This window comes from Equus asinus, chromosome 4 (genome assembly GCF_041296235.1).
Source record: "Equus asinus isolate D_3611 breed Donkey chromosome 4, EquAss-T2T_v2, whole genome shotgun sequence".
NCBI lineage: Eukaryota > Metazoa > Chordata > Mammalia > Perissodactyla > Equidae > Equus > Equus asinus.
The window spans coordinates 78,882,586-78,903,958 of NC_091793.1; the positions used below are offsets into that span (position 1 = coordinate 78,882,586).

The window sequence follows — 21,373 nt, forward strand, 5'->3', positions numbered from 1 at the left end:
ATATCCCTTATGAATATAACTGTAAATTTGCCCAACAATATCTATTAAACTGAATCCAGCAACATATAAAAAGAATTATACACCACGACCAGTTTGGATTTATCCCATGAATGCAAGGTTGTTTCAACATATAAAAATCAATCAATATAATACACCATATTAATAGAATAAAGGGCAAAAACTACATGATCATCTCAACGGATGCAGAAAAAGCATTCAACAAGATCTAACAGCCTTTCATGATAAAAACACTCAACAACTAGTGGAAGGGAATTTTGTTAACCTGATGAAGGGCACCTATGAAAAACCCACAACTAACATCATGCTTAATGGTGAAAGACTGAAAGGTTCTGCTCTTCTCACTTCTATTTAACATTGTACTGGAGATTCTAGCCAGGGCAAATTAGGAAAGAAAAATAATTAAGAGGCATTCATATTGGAAAGGAAGAAGCAAAATTATTTGCAGATGACATGACCTTGTATATAGAAAATTCTAAAGAATGTACAAACAAACTGTCAAGGCTAATAAACACATTCTGCAAGATTGTAGGATACAAGATAAATATACAAAAATTAATTGTATTACTATATTGTGTTAATTGTTTTACTATAGATTAGCAATGAATAATCCATAAATGAAATTGGAGAAACAGTTCCATTTATAATAACATCCAAAAGAATAAAATACTTAGGAATAAATTCAACTAAAGAAGTGCAAGACATAAACAATAAACTACCAAATTAAAGAAGACCTAAATAAATGAAAAGACATCTTGTTTATGGAAAACTTAATATTGTTGAATGGCAATACTCTCCACATTGATCTACAGATTCAATGCAATGTCTATCAAAAATCCAGGTGCCTTTTTCTTTTTTTTGCAGGAATTGACAAGTTGACCCTAAAATTCATATGGAAATTCAGGGGACCCAGAATAGCCAGAACAATCTTGAAAAAGAACAACGAAGTTGGAGGATTCACACTTCCAATTTCAAAACTTTCTACATAGATACAGTAATCAAAACTGTGTGGTACTGGCATAGGGACAGTAATAAAGATCAACTGATTTTGAAGAAAGGTGCCAATACGATTCAATGAGGAAAGAATAGTCCTTTCAACACATTGTATTGGGACAACAGGATATCCATATGCAAAAAAATAAAGTTGGACTCCTTTACACCATACACAAAAATTAGTGCAAAATGAATCAAAGACTTAAATGGAAGAGCTAAAATTACAAACTCTCAAAGAAAACACGTTGTAACCTTTGTGACCTTGGATTAGGCAATAATTTCTTAAATATGACACCAAAAGTACAAGCAACCAAAGGAAAAGAATAGATAAATTAGACTTCCTCAAAATTTAAAACTTTTGTGTTTCAAAATATGCTATCAATAAAGTGAAAAGATAACCCAAAGAATGAAGAAAATATTTGTAAATCATATATCTGATAAATCTCTAGTATTCAGAAAATATAAGGAACTCTTACAATTATAAAAAGAAAACACATGCCCTTGAATAGACACAAAGGATCTGAATAGATAATTTTCCAAAGACATACAAATGGCCAATGAGCACATGAAAAGACGTTCAACATAGTCATTAGAGAAATGCAAATCAAAACCATAGTGAGATACTACTTTACACCTACTATGATGGGAATAATAAAAAATATGGACAATAACAAGTGTTGTTGAGGGTTTGGAGAAATTGGAACATTCACACATTGCTAATGGGAATGTAGAGTGCTGTAGCCACCACGGAAAAAGTTCTTCAAAATGTTGAATGGACTTACCGTATGACCTAGCAATTCCACTCCTAGGTGTATACTCAGTAGAAATGAAGACATATGAGCACATAAAACCTTGTACACAAATGTTCAGAGGAGGATTATCATTATAGCCAAATATTAGAAACAACCAAATGTCCATCATCTGATGAATAGATTTAAAAATGTGATATATCTATATAAGGGAACATTATTCAGACTAAAAAGGAATGAAGTACTGATTCAGGCTACAAGATGGACGAACCTTGAAAACAGTATACTAAATGAAAGAAGGTGACATACTACACGATTCCAGAGGGTAAATTAGTGTCTTCCAGGGGCTAGAGGAAGGAGGGAACGGGGAGTGCCTACTAATGGGTATGGGGGTTACTTTTTGGGGTGATAAAAATGTTTTGGAAATAGATTGTGTAAATGATTACACGAATTCATGAATATACTAAAACCCATTGAACTGTACACTTTTAAAGGGTAAACTTTATGGTATTTGAATTCTATCTCCAAAAAAAAAGAAGGGAGATCGCCCACATCCCTTAATCCTACTCTCCTTTCCCAAAGGTAACTGATGTTACTTGTTTCTTGGGTACCATTCCTGAAATAGATTGGATACATACAAACACATATTTCTATGTCTACAGGTCCCTTGTTAAACAGAAATATGAACATAGCAGACACATTGTCCTGGACGTTTTTTTCCTCTTTACAATATAACTTCAAGATCATTCCTCTTTACAATATAACTTGGTGATTATTCCATTTCAGCTTATGTAAGCATTCCTCATTCCTTTTTATTTTTGGATATCCTATAACTTAGTTTGCTAGTCTTTTGCTGCTACAAATAATGTTGCAATTAATTTCCTTGTATATATTTCCATTATATGTGTATAAGCGGGATACGTTTCTAGAAGTAAAATTTCTGGTAGACAATGTGTTTTTCTTCTTTTATATTGATAGACTGCCATTATGGATTTAATGACTCTCTTTCTCACTAGATTATGAGTTCTCTGAGGACAGGGACCATCTCTGTTTGATGGACCAAGATAATCTAGATTCTAGCACATTGCCTGACACATTGCTTTACATGTTTGTAGATGGACACACCTGTGTGCTTTATCATACAAAGTGTAAAATGGATATTTAAAGCTACATCTTTCAAAAAAACAGATAAAAATCCAGTTTATAGAAATGAGAATTGTTTGGGGGGTTGAGTTTTTTGCTTTGTTTTTGTTTTTTTACTTTTTTCATCCAGTTGTTCTCTATTTTTTCCTTCTCAACCTTAGTATGTTTTCAAAAATTATGCAATGTATCATTCTAAGAAATATGTAATCCTTAATTTCATCTGAAGACATTAATGTGTTTTATTTAGTAAATGCCCTGTGTGTTGTATTTGCATATTCTGTATTTCAGTTATCTAAAGAAAAGAAGGGAGGAGGAGGGTTGATTTGCAACTTTAAGAGACCTAATAGTGACACCTACTGGAGAAAATGTCAGAATAGGTTTTTAATCTGTTAAATCTTTTAAATTTTAGATCAGTTTGTTCTATTAATCAGGAGGAAATCTGTTATTTTACCACAGGCGTGCTTGTAATAGGTAAATGTAATTACATTTACAGGAGGTTGTTTGATGTTCTATAAAATTGCTGATTAAAAAGAAACTTTTTTTCAGGATAAAGTCATTTTGGGAACCGATTACCCCTTTCCACTAGGTGAGCTGGAACCTGGGAAACTGATAGAGTCCATAGAAGAATTTGATGCTGAAACAAAGGTATATGCCTTTTTCTTCATGGTTTTCTCCCTGAGTTTTCCTGCTCTAATTGTGTTTGGTTTCAGAGCACTTTGATCCTTGAGAACAAAGAACAGGGGAACCATTACACTTAATACTCCTTGAACTCTTACTCAATTTCCAGAAATAGAAAATTATTTAAGGGCAAAGGAAAGTAAGAAAGCTGAAAGTCAACCTAGTACAACTAAATACATAAAGCCTAGAAAGAAAACTGTAAAGAAGCATATCATCACATATTTATGTTTGCATGTTAGATAAATAAGAAAAATGTCTAAATTCTTCCTTTAATAGTCCTGATACAAATCTACCAGTCTGAAAGTTGTAATGATTCTAGTTATTTGAACACTGAGACTGAAGTCTTGATTAACAAGGACTCAAGGAGCCAGAACCTTCAGTAACTGACTTTTTTCTTTCGGAATTTGACTTTTAGGGTCAGTAAATGTGCCATAATGGCTGCCATTGCCTATTCTACTGCCAGGCTCCTGAACCAAGATGAGTTTAAGGACATCTTAATACAATGTCCTCAGATTCCCTCTCTTTTCTCATCCCCTTGCCATCCCACCCCCAAATCCCAACAAAATAATTCTTCCTGAGGGCTTTACTACCAACCATTATCGGATTAGAGATGGACAAAAATGAAAATATGGGGATATATAAACTCTTAACAAATCTTACCTAAGTCTTTGTCGTAATCCTTTTGTATAATTCTTGGCTTTCTTCTAAACTAGAATCCAAAAGTTCCCTTGGACTCTAATTCTCTGCTTTAATCATTAAGGATAGAGCTCATCAAATCTCGGTAGGCTTGAAACACCTTAACAGATGCCAAGAAGAGTCCATTCTGATACATACTAATTGCAAGTTATTAACTGGGAAAGCTCAGACTGCTTTACACAGAAAGCATCCCCTTTGGCACTTCACCACCTTAAGGCACTAAAAGTGTTGAATTGTTAAATATTTACTTTTTAAAGTATGAAGCTGTACTAAGATTTTTTTACTTTTTACAACAAGGGTTGAAAATGAAAAACTTTCTATAAAGTTATCCAAAATTAAACTGAAACCACATTACTCTAAGTATCCATATCCAAGTATGACTAAGACTTTAATGGAAAAATAATTACTATTTTATGTGTTTTTTATTATTTAATTTTATGTGCTTATCACTTTCAAGTTTTCAAAAAACCTTGCATAAAAATTTTATACTGTCACAAATTCACATGATATTCTGTACAAGGTTATTCATTGTAACATTGTTTGTGATAAAAAGACTGAAAACAACCTACAGGGGAATACTTAAATAAATAATAATATATCCATACAATGGAATCTATACAGCAATAAAGCATATTAAAAATCAATTTCAAAGATATTTTAAATTAAAAAATCAAGGTGCAAAACAATGCAGATACTTCCATTTATGTATAGTATACTATCCATTTGTGAACAAAAAATCTATATACCTAAATATCAGCATTTGCTTATATATGCATAAAATATCTCTGGAAGCACAGACAAGAAACTGATAACTCTGGGAAGAAAAAGTAGTGGTTGGGTGGCAGTAGTGGAAGGAAGTGTCTATTTTATACCTTTTGAATTTTGAACCATGTGAAGGTAAATTTCACTAAAAAAATTTTTTAATTAAGTAAACAAATCCATTTGATGAACACAATACTGAGAAGTAGACAGGCAGATGCAGTCCATGATGTAGATGCAGAGGAGGAAAACAAGACCTGGAAGTTGAGTGATTCGCCAAAGGTGATACAACTCTTGGATTATACAGCACATATGCCCAACCCAAATCTCCTGACTCCAGGATCAGATCTCCACCCAAGACACCAAAGTGTATCTCCTTCAAAGGGTACTTGGTACCAACCTATTTTTAAAAGTAAAGCAAATGGTTTCTCAGCGCAGCAATAGTCACTTCTGAAATCTTCCATTAGAGGAGGATGGGCCAAGTGTGGATCAAGGAAGAACCCTGAGTAAGAGATCCCTGCCTCAAATCCACTCTTCATGGCTGTGCAAGAACCCTGAAGTGGTCATGATATGCAGATACACATTAATGGTATGGATGGTACACAACCCCATACATGTTTCCTTCCATCCTCAGCTACGTGCCTGCCCTTAGCAAACCGGACATATATCATTTAGGGTATCACAAAGTTACCTTCAAATCACAGAAGTTCTTTCTGTGGAGCTGGTCTAGTCTGTAGCTGGGGAGAAGGTGAAGAAAAATTTGGCAGTCCTTTTCTCATGTGAAATTTATAAATGTACATATTTGTACAATATTCGGAGACTCTTCATCTATATATCACTTTCCTTGCTTCAGAAGAGCTTAACTTTTATTCAGGGCCATGTGAAAGGACAACAGTATATGACTAGAAGCTGGGGGATGGCTGGATGACATCTGGGCACTATTTCCAGCTCTCTTGTCCCACAGACCTACACTGTACCTTTTCTCTGAATTTGCCTCCAAATAGTCCTGAAAACCCATTGGAGGGTCCTGTAGACATTTCCAAAGAAGAGCATTTTCCTAAGAGGGCTCTCCCCCTTATAATTCTCCTCCTTTTCTCCTACAACCAAATTGCAAACTTAGTTTTCAGACAGTGGGGCAAAACCTGGGTGAAGAGATTCATTGTTTAACCTGCTAATATTTTGTTTCTCACATTAGGGAATTGATTTTTTAAAGCCTGATAAAGACACTCAATAAAGGACCAAAAAACAACCATTTAATAATGCTTTAAAATAAAACCTTTTCTTTTCTTTTTCAGGACAAACTCAAGGCTGGCAACGCCCTAGCATTTTTGGGTCTTGAGAGAAAACTATTTGAATGACCGAATTTACTCCAAAAGCAACATTTCCAGAAGCTATTTTGTTTTTGTTTTTAAATACATATCACACATGCTTTAGTAAAATGCTATTTTGAACTATTTTATCCAGAAATAGAATATCCCCAAATATTCTAAATTATTCATAAGAAAAATGACTCGTGTTTTCATTCTGAAAAACAGTATATTAATTCATGTGTAAATAAAAAATGATTTTCTCAGGGCTTTTTAAATTAATAGCAGAAATAAAAAGCAAAATGTCATTAATGATTTATATGGAGAAATCAAAACCAGATTCATCCTAGAGGGCTCAGGTAGGTTTCCACTTTGAGCAAGTGCATATGAACAGGGCCCAATAACCTATTTCTAGTCACTTTTAACACCTTCCATTAGCCCAGAACTGAGCAGGGAATGCTTTAGATTCCACAAAATAAATGATGTACATATTCCATAATCCCCAGGAGCTTATAGTCCAATTAAGGAAGCAAGACACATGTTCGTGGAATAATTACTAAGCAATTCCACATGAGTGTCACAGAAGTTTCAACAAGAAAAATTCACTTGGACTCAAACTGTTGAGCAGATCTTCACAGAAGTTGGAACTTGGGCTGAGTCTAGAAGTCCATCCATAAGGCTTGTTTAGAATTGGAGGATGGGAAATAGATAGAAAGGCAAAACTATGGGAACACAGGTTTCAGACTGAATGAGAACTTAGCCATTCTGGAGAAAACTTGCAGTCTGTAATTTATTTTTACCAGAAGCTCTTTTAATTTAAAATACTGAGTAGAGTGTGTAAAGCTGGCTGTGGAGGTTGAACAGGGCAACACCAGGGTAGCCTTGTTTTACTTACTTCTTTTATGGTCATCCCACTTGAGCTGCTGAAAATGAACGTGGTCCTGGGAGGGGTGATGAACATCTGTGGTTCATGTACTTCTGGCATGTATGCTAAAATCAAATATAATTTTTCAAAATTACCCTCTTGCTTTAGATTCTTTCATATTTCTTTTCCCATCCGTTAGCCCAGAAGATCAAGAGTTGAGTGTTGGCATGTAATTTGCACTGATCTAATTTTTGCTAAACTACACTCATCTCATTATTTTCACATTATTTAGTTCATTATTCCATCTCTTTCTCACTCCTCCTGTTTCTTTCTAGGACTCTACCCACTCAGCACTCTTCTTATTACTCCAATCTCCCTAAAAAAAAAGTTGAGCAAAACAACAACATGGAGCATATGTTATTATTTTTTTCTTCCCCACTATTTGGGGAAAATGTCTATTCCTTTTTAAACATTCTATATTTGAGCACTTTTTAACATAGTGTTTACTTAGTGTTTTATTATGGAAGGTAACCTGATCACTTTATTCAATATGCTAGATAGATAGATAGATAGATAGATAGATAGATAGATAGATAAATGGGCATATTCATATTCCCAGAGTGTTTATGTGATGTGCCAGGGCTGAAAGACTGTTCCAGGCACCAGGGATATAGAAGTAAACACAAAGGAAAAAATTCCTTCTCTGATGAAGCCTACAATCTGGAGGGTTAGAAACATAAATAAAGAAGGGAGGAAGAAAGAGAGAGGAGAAATGGAGAGGAGGGAAGGAAGGAAATTTTTCTTACTCTGATGAACACTATGAAGAAATTTTAAAAAGGGAAATGTATAGAGAGTATAGGAGATAAGACATTAAATCGTGGGGCCAGAGAAAGCCTCTTTAAAGAGGACTTTGAACTAAGACTTGAGTGATAGGAGGCAATAGCCATGAAGAAGAGCCTTCCAGACAAAGTACAAAGGCTCTGAGGCAGGAAAGAGCTTGTGGCAGAGCTTGTGAGCAAGGAAGAGAGAGGTAGGAGATAAAGCTAGAAAGGTGGCCAGGTAAGCAGGTCATGGTCAAGAGTTTAGATTTTTATATTAAGCTTCATAGGAAGCCATGGGAGTTTTTAAAAATAGGTCTGTGATATGTCCTGACTTTTTTTTTTTTAAGATTTTATTTTTCCTTTTTCTCCCCAAAGCCCCCCGGTATGTAGTTGTGAATTTTCAGTTGTATGTCCTTCTAGTTGTGGCATGTGGGATGCCTCCTCAGCATGGCCTGACAAGCGGTGTCATGTCCACGCCCAGGATTCGAACCGGCGAAATCCTGGGGCCGCCGAAGCAGAGCAAGCGAACTTAACCACTCAGCCAGGGGGCCGGCCCCCTGACTTTTTTTTTTAACCACATTAGCAGCTGTGTAGAGAATTATTTGAGGAGGTCAAGAATGGCAGTAGGGAGACTAGGCAAGAAATGATGATGACTTGGGCAAGAGTAGTAGAATGGGGATGGTGAGATGTGGTTGTGGGTAGAACCAATAGCACTTGATAATAGGCTGAATGTGAGGAAGGGGGAGAAAGAAAAGAAAGAAATCAGGGTTGACTCCTAAGTATTTATCTGAGTGTGTGTGTCTATGTATGTAAAGGTGCACGCACCCTAGTTTGTCCAATTAATCTTGTATATTTGGACAATACATATAATTTCCAATATTTTGCTATTGCAAACAATACTGTGATAAAATTAGATTCATTTCCCACATCATACATAAGGATAACTCCAACATTGATTGGATCAAAGATTTAACTATAAGAAAACGAAACTATACAGGCACTAGGGGGCTGGCCCAGTGGCATAGTGGTTAAGTTCGTGTGCTGTGCTTCAGTGGCCCAGGATTTGCCAGTTCAGATCCCAGGTGTGGACCTACACACTGCTCATCAAGCCATGCTGTGTCGGCATCCCACATACAAAATAGAGGAAGATTGGCACAGATGACAGCTCAGCAACAATATTCCTCAAGCAAAAAGAGGGAGATTAGCAACAGGTGTTAGCTCAGAGTTAATCTTCCTCATCAAAAAAAAAAAAGAAAAAGAGAAAAGATTAGTGAAATCTTCCTTAATCTGGGTGTGGATAAGGGCTTTCTAACTATGACTTTTCTAAAATAAACAAGGAAACATTGGCCTTAAACAACACATCAGACCAGATGAACTTAAGAGATGTATATAGAACATTCCTTCCAAAAGACACAGAATACACATTCTTCTTAAGTGCACATGGAACATTCTCCAGGATAAATCAAATGTGAGGCCACAAAACAAGTCTTAATAAATTTAAAAATAAAATCATATCAAGCTTCTTTTCCAAACACAATGGTATGAAACTACAAAACAATTACAAGAATAAAACTTGAAAATTCACAAATATGTGGAGATTAAACAACATGCTACTGAACAACGAATGGGTCAAAGAAGAAATCAAAAGAGAAATCAAAAAATACTTTGAGACAAATGAAAATGGAAATACAAAATACCAAATCTTGTGGGATGCAGCAAAAGCAATTCTAAGAGGGAAATTCATAGCAATAAATGCCCACATTAAGAAATAAGAAAAATCTCAACCAATTTTATACCTCAAGGAACTAGAAAAATAAGAACAAATGAAGCCCAAAGTTAGCAGAAGGAGGGAAATAACAAAGATCAGAGTGGAAATAAGTGAAATAAAAACTAAAAAGACATTAGAAAAGATCAAAGAAACTATGACTTTTCTGTGCACATAATCCTGGGGACATTTAGTCTCTGAGATGTAGTTAATGGTATTAAACTCATCCATACTTTAGACATAGATGCCTTGACTCCTAGTTTTTTTTCCTGAGCAGCTAGGTAGATTTATTATCATTTGCCATGATGAGGAAGACTATGGGATAAACAGGCTTGAGAGGGAAGAGACTAAACAATTTTGTTGTTAGTCTTATTATATTTCAGATGCTTCTTAGACATTTAAGTAGAAATATCCAGTAAGCAGCTGGGTATACTAGTCTGGAGAGTTCAGAAGACAGGTTGGAGAGAGTTCATCAGTATATAGAAGGTATTTACAGAAATGAGACTGGATGAAGTCACCTGGAGAAAAAGAGGAGCAGTGAACCAAAAGAACCCAAAACTACTACCTGGGATTTGCCAATACTTGGAGGTCAGATGGAAGAGCCAGCATTGGGCACTGAGTAGGAACCTGTGAAGTATGAAGAAAACTGAAAAGTGGTATTCAGAAGTCAAGAGAAGACAATGTTTCAAGAAGTCCTAATAGCTTCAGGCATTAAAAAAAAAATTGGAGAGGTGGAGCAAAATGGCAGGGTGAGCTGACCCGGGACTCTCTCCCCTCCAAAATAAAACCAAAGAAACGGAAAAACTGAATTTCAACCAATGACCCCTAATGCCAAGACCGTCAGAGACCTACAGAGTGAGAAGACAGAGAACGGAGAGGCTGTAGCCACCCTCAGAGGAGCTGGAATGGGGTAAGAGAGAACTTCGCTCCCTCCCAGACTGGGGTCGCTGCCACCAGTGAGGGAAGGAGTCGGGGAGGGGCCGTGTGACTGGGGGATCATCCAGGACTCCCGCCGCAGGTGCAGTGGAAACCTGCTGATGGGGCAAAGCTTTCATGTGCGGGGACCCCATCAAGCCAGGGCCCCGGGAGACCAGAGAACGAGAGCTGATCGGAATCCCGATCTGCAGGCAAGAGAAACTGCCCCTACCCCTGGCAAACCGCACTGGGCGCTGCCATCTTGCCTGAAGGTGGAGAGCTCAGAACATGCAGCTCTCGACCCCCATCTAGTGGTGACAGGCTGTAACTGCAACCGAATTCTACCATCATGCTCAAAAACTGCTCCTCTACCATCCAGCAATTTATAAAAGCTCCAGACCAGAAGGAAAACAATAAAAACACAGAATTTACTCCTGAGGACTTGGAAATCGGCAAACTAAGTGAAAATTAGTTCAGAGTAGCTATCATCAAAAAACTCAATGAGGTAGAGAGAAAGATAGAGAAACAAGCCAATGAGTTCTGGAGTTACTTCACAAAAGAGATTGAAATTATAAAGAAGAATCAAACAGGGTTACTAGAGAGGAAAAATACAATGGACCAGATAAAACAGAATACGGATTCCCTGAATGCCCGTGTAGACACCATAGAGGAGAAAATTAGCATAATCGAAGATAGACACGCTGAATGGCTCCAGACAGAGGAAGAAAGAGAACTAAGAATTAAAAAGAATGAGGAAAATATCAGAGAGATAGCAGATTCAATGAAGAGAAAGAATTTAAGGATCATAGGAATTCCCGAGAACGTGGAAAGGAAAATTGAGCAGAAAGTGTGCTTAATGAAATTATAGAAGAGAACTTCCCAAATCTAGGGGTTGAGGGAGAAATGTGTGTGGAGGAAGCTTTCAGATCTCCTAGATTTGTCAATGTAAAAAGACCTACTGCAAGGCACATAGTAGTACAAATGGCAAGAAGGAAAGACAAAGAAAGAATACTCAGGGCAGCAAGACAGAAGAAAATAACCTACAAAGGAACTCTTATCAGACTTTCAGTGGATTTCTCTACACAAACTTTACAAGCTAGGAGAGAATGGAGTGACATATTCAAAACTTTAAAAGATAAAAATCTTCAGGCAAGAATACTCTATCCAGCAAAAATATCCTTCAGATATGAGGGAGAAATTAAATCTTTTCCAGACAAACAAAAGTTAAGGGAATTTGTAACCAAAAGTCCTCCACTACAAGAAATCCTCAAGAAGGCTCTCATACCTGAAAAAACAAAAAAGGGAGAAAGGGGTCACAAACCACAGAGTAGGGAGACAGATAAATAGAACCAGAATAGGATAGCAGATATTCAACTATAGCATTAGGATAACGGTAAGGAAACTACCAAAGCAAAGATGATCTTATCACTCTAACTACAAACTCATAACACGAGTTGGAATAAGAAATGAAAATAATAATTTAGGAGGGGAAGAGCAAAGGGACTAAATCAGTCTAGGCCAAGTAAGTAAGAGACCACCAGAGAATAGACTATATTATACACGAGATTCTAAATACAAACTTCAGGGTAGCCACTAAACTAAAAAACAGAACAGAGCCACAAAACATAAATAAGGAAAAATCTAAGAAACCCAGCATAAGAAATTGCAGTAGTCAATGGGTAGGCTAAAACACACAGGATGAGAAACAAAGTTAATGCAGGAAAACCAGATAATGAGCAACAGATTGACAGCATTAAGTCCACATGCATCAATAATCACCCTCAATGTAAACGGATTGAACTCTCCAATAAAAAGACACAGAGTGGCAAAACGGATTAAAGAACAAGATCCAACAATTTGTTGCCTCCAGGAAACACACCTCAGCCCCAAGGACAAACACAGGCTCAGAGTGAAGGGGTGGAGGACAATACTTCGACCTAATAGCAAGCAAAAGAAAGCAGGTGTTGCAATTCTTATATCAGACAAAGTGGATTTCAAAATAAGGCAGGTAAAGAGAGACACGGAGGGACAATATATAATGATCAAAGGGACACTTCATCAAGAAGAAATAATGCTTATAAATATCTATGTGCCCAATATAGGAGCACCAAAGCTCATAAAGCAACTATTAACAGATCTAAAGGAAGATATTAAAAACAACACAATAATAGTAGGGGACCTCAACACCCCACTCACATCAATGGACAGATCATCCAGACAGAAAATCAACAAGGAAATAGTGGAGCTAAACAAAAAACTAAAACAATTGGACTTAATAGACATATATAGATCACCTCATCCTAAAACAGCAGAATACACATTCTTCTCAAGTGCACATGGAACATTCTCAAGGATAGACCATATGTTGGGAAACAAGGCAAGCCTCTACAAATTTAAAAAAATTGAAATAATAACAAGCATCTTCTCCGATCATAATGCTATAAGGCTAGAAATTAATAACAAGAAAAAAGCTGAGAAAGGCACAGGGATGTGGAGACTAAACAATACACTACTGAGCAAGCAATGGATCATTGAAGAAATTAAAGAAGACATCAAAAAATACCTGGAAACAAATGAAAATGATAACATGCCATACCAACTCTTATGGGATACAGCAAAAGCTGTATTAAGAGGAAAATTCATCGCAATACAGGCACATCTTAACAAACAAGAAAAATCCCAAATAAGCAATCTTAAACTACACCTAACTGAACTAGAGAAAGAACAAGTAAAGCCCAAAGTCAGCAGAAGTTGAGAAATAATAAAAATCAGAGCAGAAATAAATGCTATTGAAACGAAAAAGGCAGTAGAAAGGATCAATGAAACAAAGAGCTGGTTCTTTGAGAAGATAAATAAAATTGACAAACCCCTAGCCAGACTTACAAAGACAAAAAGGGAGAAAGCTCAAATAAACAAAATCAGAAATGAAAGAGGAGAAATAACAACAGACTCTGCAGAAATACAACAGATTATAAAAGAATACTACGAAAAACTACATGCCAACAAAATGGATAACCTAGAGGAAGTGGATAAATTCTTGGACTCCTACAATCTCCCAAAGCTCACTCAAGAAGAAGCAGACAATTTGAACTGACCAATCACAAGGAAAGAGATTGAAACAGCAATCAAAAACATCCCAAAGAATAAAACCCCAGGACCAGATGGCTTTCCTGGGGAATTCTACCAAACTTTCAGAGAGGATTTAATACCTAGCCTTTTCAAGCTATTCCAAAAAATTAGGGAGGATGGAACACTCCCTAACACATTCTATGAGGCCAACATCACACTGATACCAAAGCCTGACAAGGACACCACGAAAAAAGAGAACTACAGGCCAATATCACTGATGAACATAGATGCAAAAATTCTAAACAAAATTTTGGCAACCAGAATTCAGCAATTCATCAAAAGGATCATATATCATGATCAGGTGGGATTCATATCAGGGACACAGGGATGGTTCAACATCCGCAAATCAATCAATGTGATACACCACTTCAACAAACTGAGGAATAAAAACCACATGGTCACCTCAATAGATGCAGAGAAAGTATTCGACAAGATCCAACAGCCATTTATGATAAAAACGCTGAACAAAATGGGAATAGAAGGGAACTACCTCAATATAATAAAGGCCATATACGACAAACCCATAGCCAACATCATACTCAATGGGTATGAGCGCCATCCCCCTGAAAACAGGAACAAGACAAGGATGCCCTCTATCACCACTCTTATTTAACATAGTACTGGAGGTCCTGGCCAGAGCAATGAGGCAAGAAAAAGGAATAAAAGGAATCCAAATAGGGAGGGAAGAAGTGAAACTCTCGCTGTTTGCAGATGACATAATCTTATATATAGAAAACCCCAAAGAATCCATTGGAAAATTCTTAGAAGTAACTAACAACTACAGCAAAGTTGCAGGGTATAAAATCAATTTGCATAAATCAGTAGCATTTCTATATTCTAATAACGAGCTAACAGAAAAAGAACTCAAGAACACAATACCATTCACAATCGCAACAAAAAGAATAAAATACCTCGGGGTAAATTTAACTAAGGAAGTGAAGGACCTATATAATGAAAATTACAAGGCCTTTCTGAGAGAATTGGATGATGACATAAGGAGATGGAAAGACATTCCATGTACATGGATTGGAAGAATAAACATAGTTAAAATGTCTGTTCTACCTAAAACAATCTACAGATTCAACGCCATCCCAAGCAGAATCCCAATGACATTCTTTACAGAATTAGAACAAAGAATCCTAAAATTCATATGGGGCAACAAAAGACCCCGAATTGCTAAAGCAATCCTGAGAAAAAAGAACAAAACGGGAGGCATCACAATCCCTGACTTCAAAACATCCTACAAAGCTACAGTAATCAAAACAGCATGGTACTGGTACAAAAACAGGTGCACAGATCAATGGAACAGAATTGAAAGCCCAGAAATCAAACCACACCTCTATGGACAGCTTATCTTCGACAAAGGAGCTGAGGGCATACAATGGAGAAAAGAAAGTCTTTTCAACAAATGGTGCTGGGAAAACTGGAAAGCCATATGTAAAAGAATGAAAATTCACCATTCTTTTTCACCATTCACCAAAATAAACTCAAAATGGATCAAAGACCTAAAGGTGAGACCTGAAACCATAAGGCTTCTAGAAGAAAACATAGGCAGTACACTCTTTGACATCAGTATTAAAAGGATCTTTTCTGACACCATGTCTTCTCAGAGAAGGGAAACAATAGAAAGAATAAACAAATGGGACTTCATCCAACTAAAGAGCTTCTTCAAAGCAAATGAAAACAGGATTGAAACAAAAAAACAACCCACTAACTGGGAAAAAATATTTGCAAGTCATACATCTGACAAAGGCTTAATATCCATAATATATAAAGAACTCTCACAACTCAACAACAAAAAATCAAACAACCCGATCAAAAAATGGGCTGGAGACATGAACAGACATTTCTCCAAAGAAGATATATGGATGGCCAATAGGCACAGGAAAAGATGTTCATCATCGCAGATCATCAGGGAAATACAAATCAAAACTACACTAAGATATCACCTTACACCCATTAGAATGACAAAAATATATAAAACTAATAGTAACAAATGTTGGAGAGGTTGTGGAGAAAAAGGAACCCTCATACACTGCTGGTGGGAATGCAAACTGGTGCAGCCACTATGGAAAACAGTATGGAGATTCCTCAAAAAATTAAAAATAGAACTACCATAAGACCCAGCTATTCCACTACTGGGTATCTAACCAAAGAGCTTGAAGTCAGCAATTCCAAAAGTCCTACGCACCCCAATGTTCATTGCAGCATTATTTACAATAGCCAAGACATGGAAGCAACCTAAGTGCCCATCAACAGATGAATGGATAAAGAAGATGTGGTATATATATACAATGGAATACTACTCAGCTGCAAAACAGAACAAAATCGTTCCATTTGCAATAACATGGATGGACCTTGAGGGAATTATGTTAAGTGAAATAAGCCAGTTAGAGAAGGATAATCTCTGTATGACGCCACTCATATGAGGAATTTAAAAATGTGGACAAAGAGAACAGATTAGTGGCTACCAGGGGAAAGGTGGGGTCGGGGGTGGGCACAAAGGGTGAAGTGGTGCACCTACAACACGACTGACAAACATTAATGTACAACTGAAATTTCACAAGATTGTAACCTATCATTAACTCAATAAAAAAAAAATCAAAGTGATATCACCATGGTACTTTATAGAATCATATGTCCCACATGTAACTCAAACGCTTTATCCCAAAATTTAGTTCTACTTCCTATAGCTCCAGCTTTGATTAATGGCATCACCCAGTCACTTAAATCTTCTCCTTTACCCATATCAAGTCTGTCATAAATCCCATAGATTCTACCACTTTTATATCTTTCATTTCTTATCTATTCCTTCTTCCCAGTAGCTTCCAACTAAATTCAGGTCCTCATCCCTCACCAGGACTATTAAAATAATGTCTGATTATATTCCTGCCTCTGGGCTGTCTGGTACAAACCGTCTTCCAACCTGTTGCCAGAGAAAAATTTCCAAAGTACATGCCTGATCATATTACTCTCTCTCAAAATTCCTCAGGACCTAAAGTGGTGGTTTCTAGGCTTTGGGATACCATTGATCAGTAGCTCCTCTTTTTAAAAAGTGTGCTGCTATCTCTAATAGAACATACCTCTCATTTTGAATTGCAATTACTATCTTCCCACTAGACTGGGACTTCCTTGAGAGCAGGAACTATGTCTTCATTCACTCATTCACATGCATTCAACAATATTTATTAAGGGCCTATTATGTACCAAAAACCATGTTAGATGCTGGGATAACGTAAGTACAAACAAACATGGTTCCTGCCTTCAATTGGGCTTCTAATCTAGTTATGAAGACACGTATCAAAAAAGCAACAAATCAGTATAAAACTGCTGCCATGACAAGTGCTATGAAGAAGCGCACAGTATGTAGAGAGCTTATAATAAGGGATTTGGCCTAGTCAGAGTTGGGGAGAGAATTTTCAGAAGTGTTGCTTAAGCTGGGATCTGAAAGAGCAGACAAGAGCTAAAAGGTAAAGAGGAGAGGGAAGAGTATTCAACACAGCAAGAGCAACATAAATGAAAGCATTCTGGCAGGAGAGAACACAGAAAGAAATAAAACCACTAGGGTTAGAGGCAAGAAAACAAGATGTTCTTGATATAAAGTGACAAGATCGTGTAAGGTCATAGGTCAGTTGAGGAATTTTTGTCTATCAAAATGCAATGAGGTTTTTAAGTAGGGGATGCATAACTAGAGTTGAATTTTGAAAACACCCTTTGGCCCTAAAACAACAGGGCTCACACCTAGAATCTTGAAAATCTCTCAAGAAAATAACTTTTTCAGCCTTTTCTCTCCTTTGTTATCTAGCATTGACTCAGTCATGCATCACTTAACAGGGATATGTTCTGATAAACGTGTCGTTAGGCAAATTTGTCACTGTGCAAACATCATAGAGTGTACTTACACAAACCTAGATGGTATAGCCTACTACACACCTAGGCTATATGGTACTAATCTTTTGGCACCACTGTCGAACATTCATTCTGTCATTGACCAAAACATCATTGTGTGGCACATGACTGAACTTCTCCAAAATATACCCCTGAAAAAAATCCCATTACCATCAGATTCCAAAGGACAACCATTCATAGTTATCCAAGTATTTCTCTTCCTTGTATGGTACCCTTCCCTATCTTTTCAATCTCCCCTAAAAAGGAAGCCAGCTCTAATTTAACTCAATTTATATTACCCAATCATAAACCTTAGACCTACGTTCAAGGTAATTACTTAAAATTAACTTAATTAAAATAAATAATCACTTAAATTTGTTTAACTTAAAGAGACCATTCTGAGGATTTTCCCAATCAAAATTGAACAAAAGTGAATTGAAGTTGCCATTTCTGAATATAAAACACTGCTCACAACCTAATAAAAAATTTAAAGTTAATTTTTGAAAAGTCAGTACATGAATAAGTGAGAAGAGTTCAAAAAGAGTTCAAAAATTCACCCTGTCTCCCAGAAGGAATCAATTTTACCTGTTCTTTTGGTGTGTGTGTTCTTGCAAAGATAGTCTATGATTATACAAGTATTCACATGTACATATTCCTTTGTTCATTTTACCCAAACCATAGCATCTTGCTTTTTTTCCCCTACTTAATACCTTAGTGGTCATTCTACATATAAGTTGCCTTTCTCTGTTTATAATGGTCTATTTTAAGTTGACAAATTTGGACACACTCTCAGAGCTCCACATTTTACTCTCTCCTTCCCCACCACATTTTATGTTGGGTTTTTTTTAGATTTTTTTTTTTCCTGAGGAAGAGTAGCCCTGAGCTAACATCTGTGCCAGTCTTCCTCTACTTTATATGTGGGTCACTGCCACAGCATGGCTGATGAGTGGTGTAGGTCTGCATCCGGGATCCGAACTTACAAACCTGGACCGCCGAAGCAGAGCAAGCCAAACTTAACCACCAGGCCATGGGGCTGGCCCCCATGATTTATATTTTTACGTCACAATTTACATGTTTTTATCTTGTATATCCATTAACAAATTATTTTTGTTACAGTTTTTACTACTCCTCTTTTAATCTTCATGCTAGCTTTATAAGTGATTAACCCACCACCTTTACAACATTAGATTATTCTGATTTTTACTACATATTTACCTTTAGCATTGGGATTTATACTTTTATATGTTTCCCTATTCCTAATTAGTGCCCTTTCATTTCAGCTTAAAGAAGTCCTTTTAACATTTCTTGTAAGGCCGGTCTAGTGGTGATGAACTCCCTTAGCTTCTGTTTTTCTGGAACACTATTTACCTCTCCTTCAATTCTGAAGGACAACTTTGTTAAATAGAGTATTCTTGGTTAGCAGGGTTTTTTTCAACACTTTAACGCCTTCTTCTTTTTAGTAGCTGAATAGTATTTTGTTGCATAGATGTACCATAATCATCCAATCCTCAATTCATGGACAGTCATGATTCCAATATTTTGCAATTATAAACGGCTACTGAGAATACCCTCAAGACATATGATGTTGAACATCTTTTAATATGCTTATTTACCTTCTGTATATCTTCTTTGTGAGATGTCTGTTCAGATCTTTTACCCATTTTTAAATTGTGCTCTTTCTTATTGTTGAGTTTTAAGAGTTCTTTGCATATTTTGGTTACAAGTCCTTTAACTGATATGTGTTTCGCAAAGATTTTCTTGTATTTTCTCTGTCTTAACAGTGTCTTGCAAAACAGAGGTCTTTACTGTTAATTAAGACCAACTTAATTTTTTTCTTTCATGGATCATGCTTTTGGTTTTGTATCTAAAAACCCATCGCCAAACACAAAGTGACCTAGAGTCTCTATGTTATCTTCTAGAAGTTTTATAGTTTTGCATTTTACATTTAGGGCAATGATCCATGTAGTTAATTTTTGTGAAAGGTGTAAGGTCTGTGTCTAGATTGTTTTAGGGTTTTTTTACATATGGATGTCCAGTGGTTCTAGCACCATTTGTTGAAAAACTATCCTTTCTCAATTGAATTGCCTTTGCTTCTTTGTCAAACATCACTTGACTACATTTGTGTGGGTCTATTTCTGAGATCTCCATTCTGTTCCATTGATCTATGTGTCTATTCATTTGCCAATATATGCTGTCTTTGCCAATATATACTGTAGCTTTGAGGTCAGGTAGTGTCAGTCCAATTTCTTTGGTATTGTGTTGGTTATTTTGGGTCTTTTGCTTTCCATATAAACTTTAGAATCAATTTGTTAATATCTACAAAATAACTTGCTAAAATTTGATCGGGATTGCACTGAATCTATAGATCAAGTTGGGAAGAACTGACATCTAACCATATTAAGTATTCTGATCCATGAACCCAAAATATCCTTCCATTTATATCTTCTTTTATTTCCTTCATCAGAGTTCTGTAGTTTTCTACATATTCTGTACATATTTTAGATTCACACCTAAATATTACTTTTTGTAAATAATACTGTATTTTAATTTCAAATTTCAATTGTGCATTGCTGGTATATAGGAAAACAACTGACTCATAAATTAATCTTGTATCTCACAATCCTGTTATAATCACTTAGTGCCATTTCTTTTATACGTTGAGATTTTCTACATAAACAATTGTCATCTGTGAACAAAGTTAGTTTTATTTCCTTTTCTTACTGCATTTACCAGGACTTCTAGTACAATATTGAAAGGAATAGTGAGAGGGGACGTCTTGCTTTAGCAGGAAAGCTTCTAGTTTCTCACCACTAAGTATGATGCTAGCTGTAGGGTTTTTACAAGTGTTCTTTAGCAAGGTGTGGAAGTTCCCCTCTATTCCTAATTTGCTTAGAGTTTTTATTATAAATGAGTGTTGGAGTAGACACTTTATAAAGGTTGCTTTAAATCAATCTATCCTGGAACTTCTAAACAGCATAAGATGTGAGGCAAGCAAGGTAGGCAAGAAATGAAGTTATTTAGACATCTCTTCACGATAACTGCCCATTGCAACCAAATCAAAAGCTCAGTACTGTTGTGTAATGGGGACAGGCAGAGCCAAGACACAGGAGCACGCTGACCACAGGAGCCCCTATGATGACAAAAGCCTGGGGCTTTAAACAGGAACTCACGTAAACGTAGTATCTGTTGCCTTTTAAAAGTATGTCTGCCTATACTCTGCAGTCTTTGGCAAACAGCTAAAATTCAAAACTTAGAAACTGCACACACAAGAGGAGTTGGCTCAGAACCAGAGACCCACTCCCCGAGGGGCGTTCTGCGGTGTTTTCTTACAAGGTCAGGAGAAGGGGTTGATCAACAGGTACGTGCGCCTTACTGAATTAAATACTAACGATAAAATTTGTACTCAGTTCCTCTTGCTCTATCTGCTTCTCCTTAACGTTCTCTTTTAAATCATAGCATGGTTTTAAAACACACTACTGATAAGCACTCGAAAGCTAGTTTTAGAAATTCAGCTCTAGTCACTAATTGGACAATCCTAGCAAATAACCTTAAAAAATAAACCCAACGCCTGCGTGGTTGTGAGATTCAAACAAGATAACGTAGGGACAAAAGCACTTAAGCACGGCATAAACGTGGAAGAGTCCTAT

The 21,373-nt window shown here is 36.5% G+C and overlaps 1 protein-coding gene and 1 long non-coding RNA gene across 4 annotated transcripts in view; one reads left to right on the forward strand and one right to left on the reverse strand.

The window, feature by feature from the left end:
• ACMSD (aminocarboxymuconate semialdehyde decarboxylase) overlaps positions 1-6,609 on the forward strand; it is a 69,415-nt gene extending 62,806 nt beyond the window's left edge. For both annotated transcript variants that reach the window (XM_014849495.3, XM_070507588.1), the window contains 2 exons: positions 3,450-3,548; positions 6,332-6,609. In XM_014849495.3, the coding sequence (XP_014704981.1) occupies positions 3,450-3,548; positions 6,332-6,394 (162 nt within the window). In that variant the 3' untranslated portion in view covers positions 6,395-6,609. The remainder of the gene's footprint in view (positions 1-3,449; positions 3,549-6,331) is intronic.
• The window catches only part of LOC123285284 (uncharacterized), a 112,405-nt gene that overhangs the window by 90,546 nt on the left and 486 nt on the right, over positions 1-21,373 (reverse strand). Inside the window, exon 2 of one of the 2 annotated variants that reach the window (XR_006526977.2) lies at positions 7,239-7,333. The exons of the other annotated variant lie outside the window; for it this stretch is intronic. This is a non-coding gene — a long non-coding RNA (uncharacterized lncRNA). The remainder of the gene's footprint in view (positions 1-7,238; positions 7,334-21,373) is intronic. 2 annotated transcript variants of the gene reach the window in all.